This window comes from Buteo buteo, chromosome 19 (assembly GCF_964188355.1).
Source record: "Buteo buteo chromosome 19, bButBut1.hap1.1, whole genome shotgun sequence".
Classification (NCBI taxonomy): Eukaryota; Metazoa; Chordata; class Aves; order Accipitriformes; family Accipitridae; genus Buteo; species Buteo buteo.
The window spans coordinates 27,526,627-27,545,500 of record NC_134189.1 but is presented as its reverse complement, the minus strand read 5'-3'; the positions used below and the strand labels follow the sequence as shown (position 1 = coordinate 27,545,500).

At 39.6% G+C, this 18,874-nt stretch overlaps 1 protein-coding gene across 1 annotated transcript in view; it reads left to right on the top strand.

Moving 5' to 3' along the window:
• The window catches only part of ARHGAP8 (Rho GTPase activating protein 8), a 61,453-nt gene that overhangs the window by 22,254 nt on the left and 20,325 nt on the right, over positions 1-18,874 (top strand). Inside the window, exons 6-8 of the mRNA XM_075051824.1 lie at positions 3,357-3,455; positions 4,592-4,702; positions 15,654-15,727. Of these exons, the coding sequence (XP_074907925.1) occupies positions 3,357-3,455; positions 4,592-4,702; positions 15,654-15,727 (284 nt within the window). The remainder of the gene's footprint in view (positions 1-3,356; positions 3,456-4,591; positions 4,703-15,653; positions 15,728-18,874) is intronic.

The following is an 18,874-nucleotide window of genomic DNA, read 5'->3' as shown; positions in this document are numbered from 1 at the left end:
TGAGATGGAGGGAATAATGGTGGAGGTGGATGTATTTTACTGGTGTATTCTTTTCCTTTGCATGGTAAAAATTGATGCTGTCTACAAGGAACAGGCAACAATGGGTAGATATTGCTAAGTGCTAGGATGGTTGGGCTTTCATAGTTTCTGCTCCTGAACTTCTGTCACTTCCAAAGTAATTCTAACATTTTGCAGATTATATTATGAATGTCCTCAGGGCTGGAGGATGAAAACAGCTTATCCTGAGAAGCCATAATGAACCAACTAAAAATGTCCATTACAGTAATTTGCAATTGATTCAATTTCTGACTGGTAGAAAGCTAATTAATTAGAAAGGGGAAGTTTAACTTCTAGACAGATCAGAACATGTAAGGAGCATGTGAAAATAAAAAAGTAATTACAGCTAAAAATCATTCCAGAATATGCTGTTCTTGAAACAAGAAGACTAACTATAGATCTCTATTGTAACTGGCAGTAAAATAAATGCCAGAGATCCAGGGACATAGAGCAATGGTGAGAAAAGTCTGACAGAAGCAGGTTGTCCAGCAGCTGATGGTGCCTCAGGAATGGGGATGGATTTTCTTTTTTTGTTCCTGATTTGCTGTAGGATGGCTATGGAGAGCTTTCTAGAAAAAACAAAACAGAACAGGAAAACCAGAAAAACTTTTGATGGACATTACAACACTCAGGTGAAACCAACTTCTTTCTCAGAGGCAGCTGAGGGCTCCTTGGGAATAGCTCCAGGCAAGTAGTTTTGGGACACAGGTGGTTTTCAGTCTGTGCATGTTAATGCATGCAGTGGAGCCACAGCTGGACAACAGCTATGCTATTTGAGTTAGAGTAGTAATTGGCTGCTAATTCTTACAAAAGTTTATGGGTACCTGTTCCAAATACTCATTTGCCCTAGATCTTACCTTGTCTGTGAAGATAAGATGAATACTTTTTTTCCTTGGATCAGATAACGCTGGTAATTAAATCCTCATTTACCTTGAATGTGAAAATCGGTGATCCTGATAAGCTTAAGCATCATACCTAGCATAGAAAAATCAAACCAGGGCTTGTCATCTTAGATGCATCATCATCTTGACCTTCTGAACACCGTGCTTTCATCAGGATTGGCTGTTCCTGTTTGTACTCAACTTTTACCACTGCGTACCTGGATACTTGTTTTGAATCTAATTTAGTAATACTCTACTGCCTGTTGTTAAAGCATGTGACCAACAGAAACAAAGCTATTTGTACACTGGGACTGACAAAATAATTGAAAGTAAACTCTGAAAAGGTCCATAAGTCAGAAGGCAGAATTAGCTGAAGCTAGGAAAAAAACCTCTTTACTCCCTAAAATCTTTAACTGCCAAATGCTCACATGCATTTGTGCTTTGGGTTGACTCAAGTTTGGGGTTGTCAAGTAAGGGAAAACATAAGGATATAATTTTAAAACTGAAGTGTGAAAGTGCCCATGTACAGTTTGACTAAATTGTACTCTCATTGAAGACTAAAACTTATTAACATTGTTAATTTACTAGAATAGTACAATTTAAAATTTCTTCACAGTACCTTTTCCTTCTAGTTTAGAATAATCATATCTTAGCAGATGATGCTTTTCTTTAAGTGTCAGTATTAAACCAAAGTTCACAAAAAGAAGGGGGAAAAATCATTTGGACTTTCTCTTTCCTAGGTTTGCTGAATTATAGCCCAGACTCGTTTGTAGATAGTGTTTCCAGTAAAAGTAGCAGATGTAAAATAAATTTCATTATCAAGAAACATGTATTTATTTTTCAGAGGTCTGTCAGTACATTTGGTACCTGTTAGTACCTGGCCTAAGTACTGTTACCTGAACAAGTTCTTAGCAAACACTAAGAACTGGAAGAATGACAGAATTATTAGAGTGAAGAACAAAAGTGATAAGTATTTTAGCATACTTGTATTTGAAAGTATTTAAGAAAATGTAAATACTTGAAATTTTCAAGCTCCAGATGTTGATTGATCTCCTTTCCAGTCCCAAAAGAGATGAGCAAGAAGGTAATGTGTTAAGTCAAATGTATTTTCTCCAAACTGCAAAAAAACTGCAAGAGCAGCACATTTCTATGTGTGAGTCAACAGAAGCCACCTACCTGTTATCAAAATAATACACTTTTAGGTGGTGGTGGTGATGTGGCATTTTTAACAGCAGTAATTCCTAATTGCCCACAACTTAGTTACAAATTATGTATTCTATAACGTGTCCTGTATTACCAGAGGTGATTGGTTACAGGGAGTTCTGTGCTAGCCTGTGGCTTAGGTAAGATGTTGAAATTGCAGGCTGTTTTGGATAAAAGACACACTGAAGAGCTCTGAAGTTGTACATGCACAGACTGATATCTGTCAGTGTCCCAAAATCGCTTGCCTGTTAACAAAATTTAGCTCATTTCAATTAAAAGCTTCTAAAATGCTGAAGTGACATATTTGTACTATCTCCCACTAGAGGGAGTGTGTGTATGTGTATTTGACAATCCAGGGATGAATTCATCAATGCAAGAGAATTTTTCTCCAATTTTATTATCAAAGTAAGTTGCAGCAAAGTACACTTTTTATCATAAACATCTGTTATTTTGCTTGACACTTCATTACAGGACAGATATTTTGTGTTGTAGAAAAATATGAAATTATTTCAGACCGTGTATATAAACGTGTCGCTGAACCTTGTTTGAACACCTCAGCCTGTAAGTAGTATATTCTCGCTGAAACTCAAATCCTAACTAGTGATACTTGATGCTTCAAATTTGGAAATCTGTTTTGTACAACTTGTATTAAAATCTTATTATTCAGGACATTTCCTAGAAGCTATCCAACCCTTTGCAAAATAGATAAAGCTGGTGGCCCAATACTTCAAGGTTATATATTATCCATGCTTCGAAAATCTTGCCTGTTGCTTATTACTTTATAGTTTGTGTCTACAGCCCTGTTATTTCGTCTTTTGGCAGGGGGGAATACCTAAATCACACAAACATGTTGTTCTGTTGGCCGTGGAACATTTTCTCCAAAGTTAACAGTTCTTTTAGTGAGCTTTCTAATGCTGTGTGAAACCTGTTTTTCAGTGTTTTTTAAAGCAGTGTTTTTCATATCTATGCAAATCACGAAACATTCAGATGGTAGTCAGTTATTTTTATTCAAATCAGACTCTCAGGCATGCACTGTATATGTTTGATCATATGAAATGAAATACATCTTATGTCTCCTGCTGCTTCAATTACAGTCTAATTTTGAGTTGCATCAGCACTTACATTTTTGTAATAGAAACTGAACCCTTCGTAAATGTTCCTCCCATGCTGATTTTTATACTTCTTTGTGATATTTTTTTTTTTTTTTTTTTTTAGCCATAAGTTTGGGAAAAAAATCACCTACTTGAACTATTTAAGTGACCTGAGAGAGCATCTCAAATACGACCAGCTAAATATCCCTCAAGAAGTCATCCGGTACGTGGCAAGTTTAAAATATGTTGTCTCACCTTTTCTCAGGTAGAGTTGCATCCTGTTCACTGTATTCCAAGCAGAATCTAATCCTATTTCTTCAATGATTAGAAGTCTAATTTATCAATTTGTGCTTGGTTGGATTTAATTCTGAAAGCTGCATTGCCATCAAAGACGTGCTGAAGTGCATCAGGTGTTTAGAGAAGAGAACGCTATATAGTTTTCTACAAATTTGGAACATCTCCATCTCAGTTGTGGAGCGTTTTCTTAGTATAACTGCAGCTTCTGTGTGAGTGTTAGCAAAACCAGTCCACGTGTCATTACTGCTTATGAGTATCACATGATGTTCATGGGAAAAAATGTAATCCTGACCTCTTTGCTTGTATATTGTACCAGGTTAAGTGACTTCCTTTTGCTAAGAGCATTCCCAGTCAGCAGAGTCTTGATTGATTTTAAACTTTATGGATACATCTATTGTTAGCAGATCCATTACTTTTAATATCGTGTGTGTATGTGTATTAGGGAGGAGTATTGGAGAGGGGGCGGCAGAGGAAAAGAAAAAGAAATGCATAGGGCTGGAATTGTCAAGTGCCAGTATTAGTATCAATAACAGTCTTTTCGACATAGCGCTTTACATGGAAATGCTTTGATGTACTGACAGGAAGTGATTTTATGTCACTGCTGAATGAAAGTAACTGGAAGCTTTGATTATGACTGTTATTGATGCCTGGTGGGTTTTTACACACCTTTTGTGTAAATGTGGAATAACAGAAAATACCTTACAGCTCTAAGGTTATAAATTGGATTGCATGGTTGCCAAAGAAAGGGGAGTTATATTTTGAGTAGCAAATAGGTTTGAATTTTGCTGTTAAATTATAGTGTGTTCCTATTTTTTGGACACATTTATTACTATGCTCCATTGGCTGAAGCAAAAGAGCTCTTCTATGTCTTGCTTAAGTATTCTACCACAAATACTACTTAAAAGTTTCCCTAATGCTTAAATTAAATGCAAGCTCTGTAAGACCTGCAGCATGTACACTGTTGTCAGGAGATCAGCATCATAAGCAATACTGGTAGCTGTTCATGTATATACTTTGTCAGCCATGGTGCACAGAAATTCAATGATTTCTTGATTTTTGCAGGCATGATGAAAATCTTCGGGGGAAACAGAAGGGAAAACCGCCACCTGTGGTTAAGGTTCCTCCACCACGGCCACCTCTACCTACCCAGCAATTTGGAGTCAGCCTACAATAGTAAGCCATGAGATTTCTAAAATATGAGATATCTATACCCTGCAACCTTCTGTAACATGCAGATCCATCAGACAAAATGTCTGCAAATATTTTGTTTGTTATATGTTTAGTTTCTCATTCTCTTTGAAAGCCATGAAACTATGAGGCTAGACGATAGGTTTTCTGAATTCAGGACAGGTGTCTCTGTCCCAGTGACCTGCCTGGTCTTCATGTTTACAATATCTTTGTGGTAGTTAGTGTTAGCATGGCTGCACAACTTTTCTCCCAGTGGACAGAAATTTGCCCACATATGACAGAGCCCTGAGCTAATCTGTTGCTGATGGATGCTGGCAGTATGAAAGTGTTTTGGAGATATTTAAATGGTGGATAGCAAAGCCAAAACAAAGCTTCAGGCTCCAAAATGGCTGCATAAAGCTAAAATGGATGCTTGAGCCTTTATATATTGTTGTTTTGTTGCTCACATATTGTTCTGATCAGAGTTTTATAAAATGAATAAAATCACTCTCTTCCAGAAATGCCCTGACAGCTGTTTACGTAGATTACAGCACTGTATGTGGTATAAAAAATGATTTACTTTACACAAGGAATGGGATGGCAATAGTACTTGCAAGATTCAATTTTGGTAAAAAACACCCACCCCCCCTCCCCCCCCAAGCCTTCTAGCTTCCTACCCACAGTCATTTCTATCATCTTTCTACGGCATTCTTCTCAAAAATAGCTGAAGAATATTGTTCACATTCAGCAAAGGCAATTTAGGCTGTCTGATACATGGACATTTGTCGAATCTCCTCCCACCCTCAGTCTACTTCTCTGGTCCTAATGATTCAGCTGTAAATGAGATATAAAATATAATTTTTCCCTGGTTAAATGTTAAGCATTAGTCCTCTCTGGAAGGCCTGAAATTAGTACAATCAATATCTATTGTGTAAGAGCTACTATGACATTAACTTTTATGATACCTCTTTAAGAGTTCACCCTAACACTTGAAACATGGCTAACTCACTTCCCTAATTCAGAGAATATCTTTTAGGTGGGATCCACTGGGTCATTAAGAAGGACAATGTTTTATGTCGCCACTTCAGTAGTAAAGCTGGGACTGTTTGCAGGCATCAGGGCACACTCTGTCACTTGCCTCCAGCTCGGCTTGGCTGCTCAAGCAGCACTATTGAACTTCTTGCAGGCTTTTGTGATCAGACAGCATGTTGTGTGCCACTCTTGCCATCTGCTAGTCATATTTTATTTCTCTGACTGTGCCTGAACAGTAGACAGTGTCTTTCGCTGGGCTGCATGTGGTGAGGGTGGGTGGCTGCCCTTCCTGGCTCTACCGCTTTCCAGCTGCGTTACCATCAGCAAACCACATCCTTGCTGCATTCCTAGCTTTCCCAAGTATAAAAAGAGTGGCTACTTATAAAGAGCTTTTCTGTGGAAGATCTGTGGGTGGAGAAACACCGAGTGAGGCATTACTATCATTTTTGACCCAAAGAGTTCCAGTGCTGGCGATGGAGGCGCTGACGGACGAACAGCCTCTGTGTGTGGGTGCAGCTCACAGCGCTCGGGTGTCCAAAATGGATGTACATGTGGATATTTGTTCCTTCTGTTTGCCCACCCTTGTCCAAATTCGCTCTTGCAGAAGAGATGGTCCTGCATCACCACGTAAAAATCACAAATAAACAAATCCCCTATGACTTCTAAATGAGAAATAAAGGACTTAATTTAGATGGCGTTTGTGAAGAAAGATGAAGTTAACAAAGGAGAGGGATTGATATGTGTGGAGACCACCTAAAATCTGAACCAAAAAAAAGTATCAGCTGTCATCCTGATGAATGAATTGCTTTTGCTAATTCCCTCTCCTTTTATGAGCTCTATAGACTGTAATGGCAAAATGGCAGTGACCTCCCACCTGTCTAGCAAAGAGGCAGTCTTCTCCTGGGTGAGGCTCTTCCATTTTTCTGAAGAGAGCTACAGGGAGACCCTGATTTTATTTTGTATAGGCTTATGGGAATTTGTGCTTTGTATTGCATTACAGTTAGTAAAAATTGTAATGTCAGGGATGCTGCTGAGAAAGCTGCTGTTGTTAAAGGACTGTTTCTCTGTGGAGTCTTTTTCTTTAGTTTAAGAAAAGAAATGATAAAGCCCATAGGCCTGAGGTTTCATCAGATTCAGTAATTCTGGGATGATTATTTTTATTCAGTCAGTAGAAGATTGGGGAATGGGATTTATCCAAAGGCCTCATAGGTGGCCTAATTTTGATAAGATGTTTGATAATAGTATCCCAATGACTTCTAACTGTGGAAGGTGGTAAAGCCATACCCTTTTGAATGTGCCTCCCTAAAAGCAGTAGGCAATGTTATCTCTAGTAATGCTTCCTCATTTAACTTTTTTCTCAGTTTATATTGGTTAATACATTTGGTTTCCAGAGCTATAATTGAAAACTAGATGAGCAAAAAGTGACTAAGCATTGGTTCAAAATATTTCACTTTTGCCCAACAGACAGTGGGGGAAAAACCTGTTTTGTTAGGACAGCAAAATGAAACTGAAAGAAGTTTCCATCTAGACACTGATAAATGACTGTCTGGGACCAGTGCCTCATCTTGGAGGAATCTGTTAACTCACAAAGACATTTTTAACCTTGTGGAGTCAGATTTTCAAAATTACATAAGGCAACTGGGCATTTAAAAATCATGGAAGGTCTGTGAGAGCTGGGAGTATAATTCTCTGATATGTAATCTATACTGAATTGGGTTTAATTTATGAGCGAGCTGAAGGGCTTATTATCAGGTTAGATCAAAACTTTTCTTTCTTATGCTACCCCCCATCCACTTAGTGTCCAAAATCTGAATTTAAAATGGCTGCATTTGATCTCTTTAACCCCTCAGTGTCACCCTAAATTCTTTCTGGGGAGGAAAAACCAAACACACACCAAACTGACTTCATCTTAAGTGTCCGTCCAGCTTTATTTACATTTGATTGTCTCGAATTTAAGCATGTACTTTATGTTAGGCACAGGTGTGAAGTAAAAAACCTTCTTCCTCATTGTGAGCTCCTGTGAGGACTCAAAAATTTGGTCTTTGCAGCTAGAACTTGAATCTAGTACCAAGATGTCCTGAATTTTCCACTGAAACTACACTAATTCAAACAATAATAAGTGAGCTTAGTCAAGGCAGTTAAATCATCCAAAGGTGGCTTACAGGATGTCTTTAGAATAAAGTGTGGTGGACCAAAAAAGATTGGTTCTCTCCCTGTTTAATTCTTTGTACCTACACGTGTAGAGTAGACTTGCCCAGTTTGCTGAATGACATTCCTTCCATAGCATTTCTGATTCCCAGCCCAGATTGCCTGGTTGCCAAATTGCACCTTTAAAGGTTTGAGCTCATATTAAAAACCATGTGATTTTCTTGAAAATATAAAATAACACAACTGAAACTAATGTTCATCTTCATGGGGATATCAGACAGAACAGTTTTGTCCACACTTAATTTTTCAGTTATAATGTAATGGGATTCCACGCTCAGATTTGACAGGTATTTAAGAATGTGTAGCACAGAGTGGGTAGGATAGTGTGCACATTTAGTGTTTATTATGTCCTTCTCTAACTTGCTAATTCAGGCTTCTTATGTGCAGATAGAGTGAGGAGAATAGCAACTGTAATGAGCTAGTTGAAAGGTTTATCAAGCCTCATGTCATCTCTCCGATAGAGGGCAATAGCAGATGGTAGCAGGGAGCAGTGTTAGAGCAGGGCAAGCGTACAGGGGTACTACCTCGGGTATAATGTCCCAGCTTGTAGTGATCAGAGACTTGCAGAGGAGAGTACTACAGTACTATGGAAATTACTTTCTTTTACTCAACAGTAGCTATCGTTTTTATAAATCCAGATGTTTCAAAGAACGTTCATGTTATATCTTGATATAGCAAGACTATTTTTCTGTTCTTTCAGCGATGCTACCTTCACATGCGAAATGTAGAGCAGCAGCAATTAGCTATTCAGAATATATCCTCACTAGTGTGCATTGCATGTCAGGGTGAAAAATAGGATTTCTATTCTAAAAGCCATTAGTAAAGATTTTATGTTTAAAAAGGCAAGGAAAAATTCGGGGGACTCTCTGCTTGTGTTGGTCAGATAAATACAGTTAAAATGCATGAATGAAGCTTCCTAAATTTGCAACACTTTAAGGGAATCAATAATTGACTATATGGACCAAGCGGCATCATTGTCCTCTGCTGTATGTTTAGCAAGCTCCTATAAACCCCTGTTGCTGCACCCGATTGCCTCTGCAATCAAGGAAGGCTACAGCTGAGCTCCAGCACAGAGTTGACCTTGACTAGCTATTGACATTGTTCTGTTTTCTCTGACTGGTTTTAAAATGTAAAATTAAATATCTTATGTGGGAAAACAGGATATGTGTTGTTTTTCTATCTATTGCCATGGATGGGGAGAGGAGGCAGAGAAAATGCACAAAATTGCCACAACTGTACAGCTTTTGCTTGTTGAATTGTTATCATAAACATTTCAGGGTGTTTTCCTTTTGGTCATAATCTTTCCGCTTGTGCATGCTGTGCATGCGTGACCAGGGAGGAAGAATGCATTCTAAACCAAATCTCAGCATGTCTCAGCAGGGAAAAAATGAAAAGGAGAGGAAAAGCAAAGAGAGAGAAAGATTATCAGCCAAGAATATTTAATGACACTTCAAAACAATGTGTAAAGGTCTTTTGTGATAACTGTCCACTGTCTAGAAATGAGTCATTGGATATATAATGTGTTGCAGTAACTAATCATATATCCTATAGGGAGGAGTACTCATTCTCCCTGGCTACTGTGTTTACCAGAATAGATCCCTCTTGAATCTGGCATGTTGCTGCAATATGATTCAGATCTGTGAATCAGTTACAGAAAACTATACTCTGCACTGAAATGCTCTGTTACGCTCATCTCTTAAACAGAAAGAGTAAGAGATCTCTCATTTCAAATTGCCTGTAGTAGTGCCTGATCTCCAATGTCAGTTTGCATTGTCCATCATAAAGCACAGCTGCTCATCACGCCATCCCGAACAAGGCAAGAAAAATGCAGATTACTTGACAGGATCCACAAAGAGAGGATAGAGGTGTAATTTCATTGACCTCTGAGCTGTTCTGATTTACATTAGCTGAAGTAATGTTCCTATTATTTTCTGTCACCTTAGATCCAGTAAAATGAATGCTATGTCCCACATTGTGAAATGCTATGGAAATATGCATCCCAGCTTTCCCCAGTGTTGCAAAAAACAGAACAATCCTTTGCATGTGAGTTTCAGTGAATATCCTACTCTATTTTAAGATACCTTTTATCTTGAGGACCTCTTTCATTGTACTGGGAATGGCACCTTTCCTTCAAGGGAAACAGGAATCCTGTAGAAAATGGTAGAAGCGCAGAAATTGTATCTTTTTTCCTAGAAAAAGAAAAATGATGTGTGGGTTTTATTATTACAAATTATAGCCCAGTTATTTGTCTCACCTCTCTGATAGATAAACTAGTGCTCAGCAGGAGCAAGTGCTGTAAATAATCAGTTTGCTATTTATACACTGAAATGGGAAACACATTTATGGGTAACAATAATAATTAGAAAACATTTATAAAAAGCTGCTGGGTTGCTATTTGGTGCCTCTGGAGTGAGCAGCTGTAAGAAAGCAAAAACAATCAGTGCAACTTCAGAGAGACTGAGAATGGGTTCCATGAGCTTAAATTGTCAATAATAAAGATGTAACAGCTTCCAAGCAAATTAAAGTCTTGATGATGTTCCCATTTAAGTGAATTAGGCTTTCGACTAATTTTAATAAAAGTTGCCCCGAATGTTTAGGGTACTGATCTGAATACACGAAACAAAATTATTTGACACACACAGAGTGTGTTATAACTCCCTTATTAGAAAGGCTAAAATAAATGTGGGGTTTTTTTTCCCTTACCTTGATTTGCTGCAGGCTGGTATCCCGAACATTGACATTGGTACTGACCTCACCTCCCAGCCCCTTTTCTTGTTTAGTCCCTTACTAGGGGATATCATTTCACTGGGGATTTCAACTTTGCGTGCTGTGCAAAGAACACCTAGAACTTCCTTCCTCGTGTGGCTTATTAGCAGGGCTAATTTATTAATGGGTCTGCACAGTCAATGCCTGTTTTGTTCTATGTTGTTGCAGCAGGGTTGTTATACAACACTGATCTGCTGCAAGAGAAAATAATTCACACACAGAAGCTGCCTTTCAGAGCAGGGTAGAGGGTTCACGTGTTCTGTGTTTGCATGGCTGTGTTCCTTTTGCTGTGGCCAACTTTTGCAGGGACTGGTATGAGAGCTCATGGTACTGAAGCAAAGTTACTTGTTAATTTTTTCTCTCCAGGGTCTAGGTGGAAGGCAGGGGGAAGGGGAGAACAACCCAGGTATCAGACCTGGTTTGAGAGCGCTGCACAACTCCTGCTTGGATGCTAACACTAGCACTGATGTTCTGCTCTACAGTGTAAGCAGCATGCACCAAACTGCTGTAAGATTGTTGAAGCTGGAAGGAGCAGGAGAGGCTAGGAGTGACAGGACACACACCCTGAAAAGGGCTAAGAGGATTTTGCTGCTCAGAGAAATATTTTATGGAGATACTTGATTGTCACTGCGGGTAAGAAGAGGATGCTGCTCTGAGGACTAGGTCATAAACTTGGTCCTGGTAGCATTTCAAGCCATGGCCTTCTCTAACCAGTGAGGGGTATTTTTGTGAAGTGCTTAAGGCCTCTGGTTTAGCTCTCGTAAGATGTCTGTGATAATGGGGAAGATTGAGGTTGGACTTGGTCTTACAAGTCAGGTCATAAATCTTTCTTCTGGCCATTATCTTGTTGTTATGATACTGCAGAGAATGATTACTGCAGCAAGTCCAATACTGTTTCATATTGAAATTAATGGTGCCTTGCCAATGTGTAAGGACAAGAAGTTGTATCATTTTATCAAAAGATCATACCTGCAAGCAGCAGCAAATGATGAGAATTACTAATGTATAAAAGGTCATACTTTAGGATTATCTGAATTAAACTCGTTCCTTGCTGTTAGTCTTTTTCTTTCTGCAAATGCATTACATACGTTGTAGAATTTATGTGGTCAAATGTCTAAATTTATAAAGTTATAAACATGGTTTTGTGAAACTTGGCTATATTTTTTGTCAAAATTCCTACATATGTTTACATCAAGGAAAATTTCCCTTTCCTAAACAATTCCTATTAGATGTAGATACAGCAGTGTCCACAAAGCAGTATTAACGCACACGAAGAGGAGTATTGAATTTTATACACTTTAGATTTTGGTATGGATACTTTGTGGGAAAAGCAGGAAAAATTTGTTCAATGGATTGATTTTTAGTAAGGTTCACAGAAGAGCTATGGACTTGTGTCAACCAAATTTGACAGAGGAATGAAGGTCTCGCAAGTACTACAAGCTCTTAAAAATCATTGGCTGGAAGGAAAGAAGCTATAGCAGGAGTTCAGTTTTCTGTTGTCTTTGGTCTGCTGGTACACTAGTTAGTGTTTAGATGGTGATTGGTTATGAGGTACTCCTTACCTTATGAGGAAATATGAGATAAAGAGGTTAGGGGAAGAACTGAAAATACCTGTAAGGCAAGTGAGGTTATAGATGATATAAGGAAATGATCTCGTATTACTATGATGAGGAAAGAGGTAGGACATAGGATACAAATCCATAGCAGATCAACTTCGTTAGTTTTGCAGCTAAGGGAACAACTTATTTCCTTTCAAACAGCAGGTTAGTCTAGGTATTTGAAATAGTAGAATGAGCTCTAGGAGCTGGATTAACAAGCTTATTACAATCACATAACAAATTGTGTTGTTTTATATAGCACTAGGGGAAGTAACACACAAAATATGCACAGTAGAGGGGAAAAAAAATACGGTCTAGGAGAATCTGGGTAACATACAGACACACAGACATTAGTGCCTAGGAAGAGATTGGATGATGAAAATAGGAAAGAGAAAAAGTAGGACTGGGTGGGCACTGAAACTGTAACTGGAAGTAATGGCACTGGTGGCTCAGCATTGTGTCCCTGGAGTGATGAATGAGATCAAAATGTTTGATGGCTGAATAACCAAATAGTGTGAAGTATATTCTCCTGTGAGGTTATGAGTGAGAGGCAAAAGCACAGGGTGATTCACTACTTAAGTCATGATCCTGCTCTGAGTCTTCCCATTGGAGGAACACCCCCACCGCCCACACAGGTGAAGCTGGGGGTGACCAATCTCCTACGCTTGGAGATCCAAAATTAACCAGTCTACATATCTTCTTCTAACTCCCTTCATAGGCATAGAGAAAACATATATGAGGAGGAGGTGGGATTTGACAATTTCCCTACCCTTCCATGCTGCCTTATGTTGCTGTAACATTTATTTTAAAGTAGTTTTTATGTGTAGAGTAAACACAAAATATAATACCGGATTTCTGCTTTCATGCAACAATGTTACAGCAGTTGTATCAAATACACTAAAGTTATTATCAACTGTTTTATATTAATAAAGTAATAAGCAAGCCAACTCAGAGAAGAAATAACACTAGGAAAAGAAAAAGACTCTAAGAATCATTCTCCTCTGCAAGTTGTATTGGGTTTGCATAGCCAGGTTTTGGTAGCGGGGGGGCTACAGGGGTGGCTTCTGTGAGAAGCTGCTAGAAGCTTTGCCCATGTCTGACAGAGCCAATGCCAGCTGGCTCCAAGATGGCCCTGCTGTTGGCCAAGGCCGAGACCATCAGTGACCATGGGATATCTGGGATAACAGATTTAAGAAGGGGGAAAGAAGTTGCTGCGGCACAGAAACTGCAGCTGGAGAGAGGAGTGAGAACATGTGAGAAAAACAGCCCTGCAGACCCCCAGGTCAGTGAAGAAGGAGAGGGAGGAGATGCTCCAGGTGCCGGAGCAGAGATTCCCCTGCAGCCCATGGTGATGAAGACCATGGTGAGGCAGGCTGTCCCGTTGCAGCCTGGGGAGGTCCACGGTGGAGCAGATCTCCACCTGCAGCCTGGGGAGGACCCCACAGTGAAGCAGGTGGGTGCCCGAAGGAGGCTGTGACCCCGTGGGAAGCCCGCGCTGGAGCAGGCTCCTGGCAGGACCTGCAGATCTGTGGAGAGAGGAGCCCACGCTGGAGCAGGTTTTCTGGCAGGACTTGTGACCCCGTGGGGAACCCACGCTGGAGCAGTCTGTGCCTGAAGGACTGCAGCCCGTGGGAGGGACCCATACTGGAGCAGTTCATGAAGAACTGTAGCCCATGGGAAGGACCCACATTGGAGAAGTTTGTGGAGGACTGTCTCCAGTGGGAGGGACCCCACGCTGCAGCAGAAGAGTGTGAGGAGTCCTGTCCCTGAAGAGGAAGGAGCGGCAGAGACAAGGTGTGATGAACTGACCCCAACCCCCATTCCCCATCCCCCTGTGCTGCTGCGTGGAGGAGGAGGTAGATAAAATCAGGAGTGAGGTTGAGCCCAGGAAGAAGGGAGGGGTGGGGGAAAGTTTTTTTAAGATTTGGTTTTATTTTTCTTGTTTTACTACTCTGATTGGATTGGTAATAAATTAAATTAATTTTCCCCAAGTCAGGTCTGTTTTGCCAGTGACAGTAATTGCTGAGTGATCTTTCCCTGTCCTTATCTCGACCCATGAGGCATTTGTTATATTTCCTCTCCACTGGCCAGCTGAGGAGGGGGAGTGATAGAGCGGCTTTGGGGGGCACCTCGTGTCCACCCAGGGTCAACTCCACCACACAAGTACAACCTCAGCTAGTAGCACTAGGTTAAGGCTATGTTTACATGTTGTAGAAACATCTCGAGTTTTCTGTAGATGAGCTGCAGCATTTGCAGCCTCTCATGGTACAGTCACAGATCACTGTGCTGTTTTGTGCTGGTGCTTTAGAGTTTGTTAATAAAACTGGTCATCTTTTAAATATGAAATTGTACACATAAATATATATTAAGTCTACTTTAAAATCTGAGATTGGTCCTTTATTTTGTTGTTGATTACTATAAAAATGTAGCAGAATACTCAGCAGATACTGATTGTTTCTTTTGTTTCACTTTTTAAATGGCCACGGACTTTGTTTTTTTAAATAAGGAAGATAATTGCAGAATTTTTTGTGCTGTCTAGATCAAGAAAATGCTACGTTTGATTTTTTTGCCTCAACTGTTCACTCATGAAAGAGAAAGAAATCTCATTTCATGGGAGTCATTCAAAGTGTTAATAATCTTGCTGCACCACTTTGCCTTCAGAATAAATAGTACAATATCCTTTTAATTATATATACACTGTGGTTTAAAGAGAGACAAATGACAAAGAAAAATCTGCATGATAAAAGGCTCCTAAACTTGCAGCATCCCTTGATCAAGACTTACTCAGAAGCATTCGCTGCAAACCCCTTCTTTGCCTGCCTCTAAGCTGCCTGGAAACCCTGTTCTGCCAACAGCATCCAAGCAAATCCAGTCAGAGCCACCACCATCACCACTGCTGTCGCTGCGTCGTGGTTAAACACAGCCCTGCTGGGGCATGCCAAGTGAGGGCAACAAAGCTGGAGCAACACCAGTCTCAGGTGGGGGCAGAGTTAGTCTGGAACACTATTCTGCTGCTCTAGCCTTGGCTCCCCTTCAGTACAGTAGGTAGCACTTATTTATTACTTGGTGCTGTTGCAGTTCTACAGCTTTTCTAGTGAGAAGAAAGTGTTTAGGAATGTCTTTGAATAGAAGTCCAAGTCACCTGTTTCAGTGGCTTGTTCAGTGCCTGTTAGAGTTGTGGAGGACTCTTGTGTTTGGTGTAGGCACCAAGGTGCAGGCTCCTTAATTTGTGGAATTTAATGTACGCTCTCAGATATCTCTCAGGTTTTTGCTGAGACTGTTCTCTCTTGGTTTTGACTCTTTGTTTATAAATACCATTTAAAGGCTGTTACTTTTTTTTTTTTTCCTAACAGTATCAAGGACAAAAATAAAGGTGAACTAATCCCTCCAGTAGTGAAGGAAACTGTATCCTACCTAAAAAGAAAAGGTGAGTTTTGTGTCAAAAGGGGATGTGTCTTTCAGAACAAGGACAATAGTAGGAAACTATAGAATGCTCAGTGCCTGATTCAGCAAAGTTTACAGCTGCACAGGTTGTGTTTAAATCCTGAAAACTTGAGTGGTAATTGGGCACTGCCTTGAGAGCTTTGATGGATAGGGAATACTTATTATCAGATTATTGTCCCAGTATGAAAGAAACCCCAAAACTTTTTCCCTTTAGGATTAGATTAGGAAATAGCAAATGAGAGAAGCTGTCTTGAAATACACATCGTCAATCCATATCATATTGTTGGTTTTAAGTAGAACTCCCAGTAAAAATCAATGAGAAGTTCTGTTTTTACAGAACCAGTGGCCATAAAAACTCATAGAAAAAATGTGTTTCGCAGGAGTAAGCCTAGAGTCCTCCCTTCACAAAATATTTTTACTGGCATTTACAGATGCTTTGACTGCAATTCATATCTATAGTTACATTATATAGAGATACAGCTTACAAAGACCCTTACAGCTTACATATTTAAAATGGGAGCATCCAAACCTGAGTTCCCTGTATTGCTTTCACGTACAGGGCAAAGAGACGGTAGACTTTGAACTGCTCACTATACCACTGAGCTCCCCAGTGCATTCCTGACCAACATAAAGGACCAAATACCAGATGCTGTCTGTAGAGTAAGTGCACTGTATTCCCTATGTAGGGAGAAAGGTGCGTGCAGGGAGAAAGTCAGATATAAGGCTGCAGTCTTGAAATTCCTTTTCCCTATGTAATGTGATTTTACATTTTGATCCCTGATGTTTAAGGCAATCACAGCAACATCTCCATAGCCCTTTGTGCTCCAAGGCCTCAGAGTTTAACAAATGTTTGCTAAATCTTGCAGTACCAAATCTATAGCCTAGGTACATTGTCTTACAGGTGATAGAACAGAAATAGAGCATAACACAGTTGTGTGACTGGCACAACGTTACACAGTGGTAGAACTGGGAATAATTCCTAAGATCCCTGAAAGAAGGGTGTGAATTTTTAATAGGTGTGTCAAGTGAAGAAAACCAAAATGTGTTTGGTTCAGTTATTTAAAAAAAAAAAATAAAAGGAAACATCACTGGTGTTTAATATGCCATTAAGTTTGGTTAATGTTTGAACAAATATTGAGGATCAGCACAATTTTTTTTTAAGACAAAAACCAGACTCAGATTTCTATATTGCTGTTAGATGAGTTTTAACTGAGATTTTCCTCATTTAAAGAGCTATTTGTATTGACAGCACACAAATAATATGAATTTTGAGTAAATTATATTCTTTCATAGACAGGCTCACCCAAAACCTATATCACACAATATTCTTAATTTGCATTCTTAAGCTGTCCTTCTGAACAAGGTAAATTTTGTTTTCAGTATTCAAATAGCATGCATCATTGATCTCAGTTCATTTTTAACTATTGCCACTGGGGTTTGGTCTGAGTTTGAGTTTATTTGAACCATAAGTGAGAAATTTAAAACTTTTTAAAAACTTGTACTGAATAGACTTCATATTTGTGAAGACAAAGTGGGGGGGAAGGGCGGGGGGGGCAAGAAAAAAGTTGCTTCTCAGCTTTATTGCAGTTTCTCGAGAAATCCTGGCTTCATTTAAGTCCGTGCAAGATCATACTGATTGAAATGAGGAGGGACAAGACAGTGTCTTGCCCTCATTGCTAGCCTATGCTCCTTCATATTTTAGCTTCTGCCATGGTAAATAAGAACGTTAAATAACTGCCCATTTTATTTTTGTGGGGGTTTCATACCTTGAGTGAAGCTGATTAATGATATTAGGAGAATGAATATCTGAGTGGATACCTGGTTACAGTTTGCAAGCAGTGGAGCATAGCATCTATAGGGATGCTTGTATACAGAACAGGTAGCTCCTCACCTCTTGAAACTGCTGATTTATCTTCAAAATACCTCCAGCAGCCAAGGCCAAGTACTGCAGTGGGGCCAGTTCTGCTATTAAAGGTATCTACTGATCTGCAGTAGATGAAGAGTTCCTAATAGACTTTATTGAAGCCCTCTTGGTCCAAATTCAGGACTTCGCTCAAGCCCATAAAGCTGTTTGGATGTGCTGTTGCCAGACTGGTGCTAATGATGAAAACTTTGCAGGTGTAGCTTCTATCAAATATTATGGTTGGATACAGGGAATGTAAATAGTTCACTACTAAGAATGTTGAAGGCAAGTGACTGGCAGCTTGAGACAATCCCTGTAATTATAATTGTAAGTGGATAATTAGAGCTTGTGTAGTGTATCACTGCATGCCCCATCTGCAGATGAAAGCCAGACTTTTCCGTGTTTTAAATTGTTATGAAACAATCATCCTTACATATATTTAGCTTATCTTAATAGGCAAATACCTCTTTCTCACTAATCACAGGAGTCAAGAGAGCTAAAATGAGGATGAATGTGCACTAACATCATTACTTCTCACAGCTGTTATTATTTAGAAATTGAGGGAAAATTTAGTCACTAAAATGTTAATTGATTTAAACTTTTGGCTGTGCTTGGGAGGAGGGCTTTGCATATCTGGCACTTCCTTGGACCTATTTAAAGATTTTAAAGAAATAGGAGGTTTATGGCCATCATAGTATTGTGCTGGTGACCAGTAACTAGTAATTCTTGCACTGATCTGGCACAAACCCTCCTCCACGTCTTGCTTTTGTTCTTTTTGGGTGTTTTGTCTCATCACTATTGCACCAGTCCCATATTCTTCCCTCTCAACAATTGCTGAGTCCAGCTCTGATACCCACAGTTTTCTGAAGCAGCAATGCCAAGTGCGCAGTACAGGGAAAAAATAGCAAGTTTTAGCTCTCATGTTTGTGATAAAAGAAAGGGTTGGCTCAACTTTGCCATTGCAGAATTTCTCCTAGATGAAACGTTTGTTATTCTGAAAGCAGTAATCATCCTTGGGTTTTCTCCAACTTCATCTTTTTTTGGCTAAAAATTCATCTGTTCAGTGCAGTATCAGCACGGTTTGTAAAGGATCGTGTCTGAGGAAATGCGATGATACTTCTGAACAAAGCCTTTGTCCTTCTTAGTGCATCTATGTAAGTCAGTGGCATGGTAATGCTGGCCACCGATACGTAGCCCAGCCCATGCGCTTGCTAGCTGGACTGTCTC